This window comes from Etheostoma cragini, chromosome 12 (assembly GCF_013103735.1).
Source record: "Etheostoma cragini isolate CJK2018 chromosome 12, CSU_Ecrag_1.0, whole genome shotgun sequence".
Taxonomy (NCBI): Eukaryota; Metazoa; Chordata; class Actinopteri; order Perciformes; family Percidae; genus Etheostoma; species Etheostoma cragini.
The window spans coordinates 24,482,851-24,491,848 of NC_048418.1; the positions used below are offsets into that span (position 1 = coordinate 24,482,851).

At 42.9% G+C, this 8,998-nt stretch overlaps 1 protein-coding gene and 1 long non-coding RNA gene across 3 annotated transcripts in view; one reads left to right on the top strand and one right to left on the bottom strand.

Annotated features, from left to right (window-relative positions):
• epha4b (eph receptor A4b) overlaps nt 1–3,864 on the top strand; it is a 66,826-nt gene extending 62,962 nt beyond the window's left edge. Inside the window, exons 15-18 of one of the 2 annotated variants that reach the window (XM_034888049.1) lie at nt 1,299–1,448; nt 1,581–1,774; nt 3,018–3,158; nt 3,409–3,864. In XM_034888049.1, the coding sequence (XP_034743940.1) occupies nt 1,299–1,448; nt 1,581–1,774; nt 3,018–3,158; nt 3,409–3,508 (585 nt within the window). In that variant the 3' untranslated portion in view covers nt 3,509–3,864. The remainder of the gene's footprint in view (nt 1–1,298; nt 1,449–1,580; nt 1,775–3,017; nt 3,159–3,408) is intronic. The other variant, XM_034888048.1, reaches the window with a different exon arrangement.
• The window catches only part of LOC117954336, a 20,894-nt gene continuing 13,178 nt past the window's right edge, over nt 1,283–8,998 (bottom strand). Inside the window, exon 3 of the long non-coding RNA XR_004658802.1 lies at nt 1,283–1,292. This is a non-coding gene — a long non-coding RNA (uncharacterized LOC117954336). The remainder of the gene's footprint in view (nt 1,293–8,998) is intronic.

Consider the following 8,998-nt stretch of genomic DNA (forward strand, 5'->3'; position numbering starts at 1 on the left):
CAAAAGTACAGTGCTGAGTGACTTGGCAGCTTTGTCTTTTATTTGACTTTGTCCAAGCAGAGATGGTGCTAGGTGGTGCGGAGGCAGCATGTTAAAAAGCTGAACCGAGCCCTATAGAGGTACGGTGTGTGTGTGTGTGTGTGTGTGTGTGTGTGTGTTAGACAGAGCACCCGAGAGACAGAGACAGAGAGGGTAGGGGTGTGTTGCTGCCTGTTGTGTCTATACAGTGGGCTTTATGGAATCCTTTTGATCTGTGCATCAACAACAAAGGCCGGAGCAGCATGCAAGAAGATGATAAAAAAGATGGCGTAAGTGTGAGAAAATAGACACGGGGGTAAAAGAAACCTAAGGTGCGAGCCGATTAGAGAGAAGTGCTTTGTTAAATTAAAGTATAATCTCACCTGCTCTGCAGTGTTTCCAACACATAAGGACTAAGATGTGGCGGTGCGCCACACAATCAACACCGACCGCCACACATTCGCTTTTGTTAATGCTATTAAAAACACGCAGAGTATTCGTTCAGCTGCATTTCCTTCCCCTGCTCTCCTCCGTCCCTCTGTCACCACACACACACACACACACACACACACACACACACACACAGCCCCTCCACTCCGTGCACGCAGCGTCTATCTCCATGAAAACGAGAGAGGACGGCTAGCGAAGTTAATGAAAGGTTGGTATCTCGTGAACATCTTCACACAGTCACTCTGAATACAGTGTTGTCAGTGTGTTAACGTAGTCCTGACCCCACCATTGGCAAACAAGCAATTATGCCTGCTTGAGGAAGTTAACTAGTCACAACTTTGCGGGAAAATGCAGTTGGGTTCTCAAGGTCAAATACTATAGCAGCTGTGAATCCAACAATCTGATTATAAATGATGTTTTGTGATTTTTTTACTCTTTCGCTGAATGTTTGCTGCTTCAATCCAGTTGAGTATTGAAAAAAGTATTTTCCGCAACTGAAAAAGGCCTGTGTTGAGGATGAGGTCCAGCCTGAACCAGAGGTAGCAGTCTGAAACAGAGCTCAACAGTCCGACCAGTGTAATTACTTATACTTTTTTCAGGCTTCAACCAGTGCTGCTCAAGCAGATAGACCGGCTCAGAGAGAAAGAGATAGATTTGTTAGGCAGTGAAGAAAGAGTAGGAGAGGAGGAGAGCATCCAACAGCGTGTCCTCCTCCGTTTGCCGCCCCCATACATACAGTACATACAGTACAAATTGACACCATCACAGACAAGGTAAAACACATATTCAGTATGCCATGATGTGTTGACTGTGTTGTGAACTATCTCCAGGGAGGAAAGATCCCCATCAGATGGACGGCTCCAGAGGCCATCGCTTACAGGAAGTTCACCTCAGCCAGCGATGTGTGGAGTTACGGCATCGTCATGTGGGAGGTGATTTCATACGGAGAGAGACCCTACTGGGAGATGTCCAACCAGGACGTGAGTCACAAACACATTCATCATGTCTCAGTTACAGGGACCGAGACTGGGAGAATGAATTGTCCTGGACATTTGGATTTCCCTCTCTTGCATTGATCCCAGAACCGGTTATTTTACCCCATCTCCCCACAGGTGATCAAAGCAATAGATGAGGGCTACCGTCTTCCTGCTCCTATGGACTGTCCTGTGGTGTTGCACCAGCTCATGTTGGACTGCTGGGAGAAGGGACGCAGCGACAGGCCAAAGTTTGGACAGATTGTCACAATCCTGGACAAGCTCATCAGAAACCCAGCCAGCCTCAGAGAGCTCGCCAACAGCTCAGCATGGTACTGAGCTCTGACACACACCCATATACTAGGCCTGACATATTTGGATTAGGTTATACTGTTGGACGGTACACATAGCAGAAGAAGTAGAAGACATAATCAATGCTTTAGATTTACGTTGTAAATCCACTTTTAGTTTATAAAAATTGTGCAAAGTAAAACATGTCATTGTGGTTTTACTAAAGTTATATTCTTATCTCTTCTCTGCAAAGTCACATTTGTCAGTGAAAAGGTATGAATATAGGGTTGTGGGTTGGCATATATTTAGTCTCCCATTCTACATTTAGACTGTCTTCCTTCCCAGTTTGCACACATCCACAGAATTTCATTATTTTTACTTTTTACATTTAGCTGATGTTCAGATTAGCATAAGAGAAGATGTTTCCGTCCATTTCAAAAATGACAGAAGACACTGAACAAAGAAAATAAATCAGACAACAGAAGCTCAAAAGCACTACTAACAAAGGCCTACACACACTGTAGACACGAAGAACCACGAGACCAGAATAAAGAGCACATGTCATGGCCTTAACTGAAGCATATGCAGCACGGTATTTAAGTGCATGTCTCATGTACAGTAAGTGCAGATGCAATAAGTCCTACAAGGTATTACTGAGTCTGGACATGCAAATGATTAACACAGAGATCATTCATAACAACTTATATTAATAGGAAGCAAACCAACAAGTGTGCTTGTACTAGCGACGGAGGGATGACTCGTTAATCATGCTTACCCACTAATGGGTAGGTTAAGTTTAGGGTTTATGTTTTGTTTGTATTTTACGGGGGATTTGAGTCTGTCATTCGGTGGTTGTTGTCTGTCCCAATGCAGATAGAGCACCCTGAATGAGCATTAACCTGCTGCTCAAGCAGCCTGCTGACACGTCTTATTTTAGACAGTAATTGCCCTAAAGTGAGTTAGACTGAGGTACAGCTCCAGGGATAAGTGTCTGACCTCAGCACCAATCAGAAACTTATAAAGCCACTCAACAGGACAACGTAGACCTTTTCCCCGGCAGACATCTCGACGTGTCATATAGGAAAAGCACAAATCTATTCAAAACCATTAATGATGTCTGCATTCCACTTAAGAGAGGCCCTGATTTTGTGCATGCTGACTCACTGAAATAGGTCATCGTTAAGGTTATACATTTTAGCTGTGCTTTTCCTACTATGACGAGTCAAAATGGCTGCCGTGAAAAAGGTCTATTTCATTGAGTTGCGAGTGTGCTTTGTATCCCAGCAGGGAGGACCTGTCCACACCAGAGCTCAGTGTGAGCACAGTGGATGAGTGGTTGGAGGCCATCAAGATGGGCCAGTATAAGGAGAACTTTTCCAGTGCTGGATATGTCAGCTTGGACTCAATCCTCTACATCAGTGTCAGGTACAAACGGCTGGTGACTCATCCTAGTTAAATGAAGCACTCAAAAGGTCAATATTGTCACTAAGAGACATAATACATTCCACTTGAGTGTCATTTGAAAGTATAAAAAAGGGATTTACCTGAGTGTCTTGGACATGAAACCTCAGCAGCTGCTTGCCATTTAAGGGACTACGTAGATTTCCTTAGCTAAAAGTGTCATTAATGCATATGGTTTAAATATTTTTGTATTTACTTTCTGTGATCCTTGCAGTGAATTGTCCAAGATGGGTGTGAGTCTTGCCGGCCACCAGAAGAAGATTTTGTCCAGTGTGCAGAGCCTGCAGACCCAGGGGACGCACGTCCAAGTATAACAGTTTTCACATGAACACACACAGTGAGACAGAGCCAAAATGGATGCTCCTGTGAAGAGTTTCCCCACTGAAATGGAAGCTGTAATGGAAACTCTGTGCTCGGGCCTCCATTGATCTTGAGACACACTGAGATGGAGACAACATGGACGCTTGACTCCTTCACCTTCTCGCAGTTTCACCATTCTTCCCATCCTCGATGGGCACTACCGGCTTTAGCACTCAGAGTCCCAGCACCGCCGCCACCGCCACCGCCACCGTTGTGAAGCAACAGAGAGACGCACAACCAACAACAAGGCCACATCCCGGACCATTTCACATCATATCAGCTCCACAAAAGAAGAAAAACATATTAACAAGGAAAATGACAAAAAAACAAAACAAATTAGAATATAATTATCATCACTGTCTGTGAGGTGTAGAGTTGTTGTTTTTTCCTCATTTTGTTTCCGTTTTCACCTCGAAGAGTTTAAAAAGGGTCAGAAGATATGTATATGTGTAGATATATGTTTATATGGGCTACGTGTCCCGCAGTCGTAGAGATGGACCTAACGTTTGTATTGGTGGTGAGGTTTGTATCGCTCAGACATAATGGGAGTTATTACCTAGTACATGTATGGCCCTTTCCTGTGCTCTCTGAGTACAGAGAGCCAGTGAGTGAGCCCAGATTCTAAATGACATGAATGTGTGGGGGGGGGGCAAGGGGAACAGAAAACTGGACCTTTAGAGATAGAGAGGGAGAAAGACTTTGCCACCCTCGTGTAGAATGGACGAGTGATTCATTTAAATAGTGTATTGACCAGGACAAGGGCTTCCCTAGAGACGGCTCTCAGACACACTTCCATAGCAACTAGACCCAGTGCACCTTCGCTAGTCCGCTCGCACTTGTGATGTAACCGAGTGCAAAGAAACCGCAAAAACTGCTTTCGCTGCAGATAGCACAGATACATTTTTTTTACTCTTCCATAACTGACTGTCTATTCCCAACAACACTGTCTATTCCGATGTTACAGTATGATGTTGTTGGGAATATTTCAGCCTAGAATGTTTGCCTTCCCATGTTTCAGGTGGGTTATAGTGTTTTATGTGTTGGGCGAAGGGGAGGCCAAGGTCTTCATTGAGTTGCCACTGTTAAGAACGTGTTCCTCGTTTTTCCAGTGTTGTGCCATGTACAGTAACCTTGAAATGTTCATCTGGGCGACACACCACCATTCCTACTATACTCTGTCCTGTCATCAGTTAGTATGGCTGGATGATAGCACAAGGGCAGTCCCGGGTATTAGAGTTCTTTGTTCAAATAGTCTGCTTGATGATCGGAAAGAACCCTTTTTTTGCCAAGATGAAATATTATCAGTGTGCTGCCACCAAGAGAGGGTAGAGCTGGGGGATATAAAAAATATATCAAATCTAATATTTTCGACCAAATACATCGATGCCGATATTGCGACGACATTGTAGGCTTGCCAATTGGTGCTTTCACAAAATATATAGACAATGAAGGTTTTGATAAATAATCATCAGTAATGTTAATAATACAATGTCTAAGTAGGTAAAGGCAAGTAGAACAGCCTGGTGAGTTCAGAAAATGACATCACTTTACTGTAATGCAGCCTTTAAAACCAGGAAAAGACAAACCTTTTGATATATTACAATATCCAAAATGTAAGACGATATATGTAGTCTTGTATACCAATATAATATTGATATATTACCCAGCCCTACACGTAGTGTGTCTTTGACTGTGTCACTAACTTGTTATCAGTCATGCCGATCTATTTCAAGCATCCCTAGTTTCAAACCAATACTGATGAGGTACATTTACAAAACAATGTTTACAGCAAAACGCAAACAAATTGGTTTGTGGTTTTTTCTCTATCAGAGGGAAATCGCTGCTTATCACATTAAATGCAAACTTAGACATGATGGGACCCTCTTTGCGTGCACTAAATGAATGGCACTAAACCTGCTTTAGTGTCTTCCCAGCTTGGTTTTAATATATGTGGTACTCAACAGGACCAACAGCGGCATAAAGTACAGTATATATGACTGTATCATAGTGTAAAAATTGTACAGTGTTGATTTCCAATGTTAGAATGTTTGTAATGATAATGATGATGATGATGACTATGATGTACTTTTATTGTGAAAAAGAGATTTCTGAAGTACTCGTTCAGGGGCGGGTCATACAGGAGGAAAGGGAAGGGAGGTGATTTGTTGGTCTGAACAAAGGAATGTAGCATGGTGCAAAGCTTCAGCTTTGATTGACAGGTGACAGTGACTGCAGTCTCTACCATAGTGTTAGAATGAGTAGAATGGACTTTCCCTATTGACACACTGGCTTAATTTGCATAACTCTCTTAAACAGTAATTACATGCACTGTTTAAGCGTGTGTCCGCCTAAATAACACCTTGTAAAAATGCTTGTTTGTGTGAGCTGGGGATGGAAGTAGAGAGGTTGAGATATGAGACGTCCTCAAATCAAATTTCTATCCACAAACATCACAAATTGAACATTCGCTAAACCCCTCCACCCTTGCAAAAATTGTCCAATCATGGCTTAGCAACCGTAACTAGGCATGGCAGACCTGTCAATCTTTGCATTTCTCTGCGCGCTTAATCAATTTGCATGAAGTAAGAGTGTTACTCAGCCCCACCCTCCAAACCCAGTTTGGAGGGTGGGGACTTTTTACAGCCTTTCTAAAACCCAAAATAGAAATGCAAAAGTGGAAGTCTGTTCTAATGTACTGTACACTGCAAGTGTTAGATTTCTTAAGTGGATTTGGGGAAGTTTACACCCGCCAAATTACCCAAGATAACGTTGCATTTGCCCTAACACGTTGTTAAGTCCTTATACTAAAAGCCTTTTCTTTTGCAATATTGAAAGTGAGCCGTGTTGTTTAAAAATCCAAGTATGGGCCCTTTTAAACCCTTTTACAGGGTTTTAGTTTTAAAACAAGTGAGCTGGAAACATTAAAACGTCAGCCCGGGTCAGTGTTTTCAACCAACTCATGGAGTTTGCTAAGCTACAGCACCTAAAATATGCCAGTGAAAAAAGGATGTTCGGTGGCTAGAAATGAGAAGTCTACCTCTGTCTGAAATCAAGGACCTTAAACTTTTAGTGCAGCGGCAAATTTGAGCACCACGCCAAGGGTAGCGCTTCCTCCGAGTTATCTTCTCTCCCCGTAGGGCTTCACCGCGGAGCATGTGTAGGCGGCTTTAGTGAACTGTCAGTTTGGGTCAGTTTCTGTCCTTTTGTTTCAGATACAATTCAAACTACACACAAACTAAATGTTAGTACATTCTACTCTTGCTAACTCTATGATTTCACTCTAGCGGTCTACCCTTGACCGCTGGCCTTTTAGATGCCTTATTTACTGAGATATTGTTCCTTTTTGTTGACCAATAGAGGTGATATTAAGAGTAAAGTGTATGTACAGGTAGTATTTATCTGTCTTTTAAAGATGACCACACATCAACACCCTGGCCCCCCTCTAACAGCACCTTCACTTTGATTCCTCTAGGCAGAACAAAGTCCTTTTGTTCTGAAATATTATAAAGAATCTTAAAGCTGGTAGATACATGGACAAAATTGTTCTTATTTATTTGAGTAAGATATTTGATTAGATTATGGATGTAGTTAGCTTATGATGTGATAGGCTACATTTGGTTGCAAACTTGTTTTCATGTGCAACATTCCTCATGCAAAGTCAGGATTAGAAAAAGACATAAGAATCACTCAAAGAATGGGAGCATTGTGACAATGCCCTCCCTTTTTACAAGCTTATTTAACACTCCAACTTTAGATATTTTAGGAATACAGAGGTCATACCCACAGTTTGGTTTCAACTCTGAAAAGAAACCCCAGGTTTGTGTCACTTTTCACCATGTCAAGGTTGGTTATGTGGGATGGTTTGCCTGATCTCAAAAACAGTGTTTGTTCTCCATTCCCCATCAGGGCTGTACTGTAAGTGTTCATGAGTGACTATCATTCAAGAATTTCAGCTCTCTGTCTCTTTCTCTCCTCCTCTCTCGCTTTCTTTGGCCACCGTACAATGCTTATTTGTCCCTCTGCGTTGCTTGTTGTAAAGGGTGTAGGCATTCTAATGTCTTTCATGTTGCTGTAATAAATATGCTAATATTTCTAATTTCTCACCTGGAGCCTGCCGTGTTTTTTCTTTCAAACGTTTGCTGCAGTTTTTTCTTTTCCGTTTCTCTCTCTCTCAGACACACACACACACACACGCCAATAATATGTATTTCCACTTGCACTGTTCCCCAATAAATTTACATGGGGACTTGCAGGATATGACGGTATAAAATTCCAAATGCCTTTACACGCAAGTTTTATGAAGCCCTCGCTTAATTATTTTATGCTGAATAACAAAGCCTGGAGGTATTGCATTTTGTTTTGAGGAGCGTCCGACCAGTCTAGCAGAAAATCAGCAATAACTGGGAAATTCAAGAGCAGTCTCCTTTGCTCCCAGCTCTGCTCTAATAACAAAAGCGATGAAGGTTCCCTCATTACGTTTCTTGAACGGCAAAACATGGCCGTACTGCAACCACATCTTCATTATGTGAGTGTGTGTGTCTCTTACTGAGAGAAAAATTCTGTCCCAGGGGAGGGGGAAGGTCAGCGACTCCTGGCCTTGGTTAACCCCTTAATGCACTGGCCCAGTTGCTGTCACTCTATGTTACCGCCATTACACCTCATTTACCCCATCATATTAGGCTCCATATTCCCCTATCGCTTGCTCCCGTCTGTCTTTCTCACACACACACACACACACACACACACACACACACCTAGACATTTTTTTTTTTAATTCAGTTCAGTCCTGGTTTCCATTTTCTCAGTATCTTTCTCCTCCCACTGCCCTCTTAATCTTCCTGCTGGCCTTGTGCATCCCTTATTTATGTCTCCCCGAACCTATCCGTCCTGTGCAGACAGACAGAAAGGTTGCGGCTGATTCTCTGACCTTGACTCCCCCATTATCTCCCCTCTCCTTGCTTTTCCCCTCATCTCATAGCTTTCTGATTTCCCCTACCTCCATCCATCCACCCATCCATCCAAAAGTTTTCTCCACGTGAAGTCCTTTCAGGTCCATTACCTCTTTCTGCTATCACCACTGGGTTTCCTTTCACCATTAAAGGCCAATCCATAACGTTGGGCTTTTTGTCTCCAGGTATCCCAATAGAGAGAATGTCATCCCACGTATTTACTCTGGGTAACATGGAGGCTACTGGCTACCGAAGGCTTAGGCGATTGATTCATCATGCAGCTGCTATTGGCATCATGTGAAAAGGTCAGTTGTCCCTATGGAGAACACTTTAAAAAGGCCATTGGTGACTGATGAGCCTGTCATGTTTGTATCACATTCAAGCACAAGCACTCGTTCACTCAATCTCTCCCATTTTCCCTGTTACTCTTCTCTGCACACTCTCTCTCCAGCACACACACACACACACACACACACACACACACACACACACACA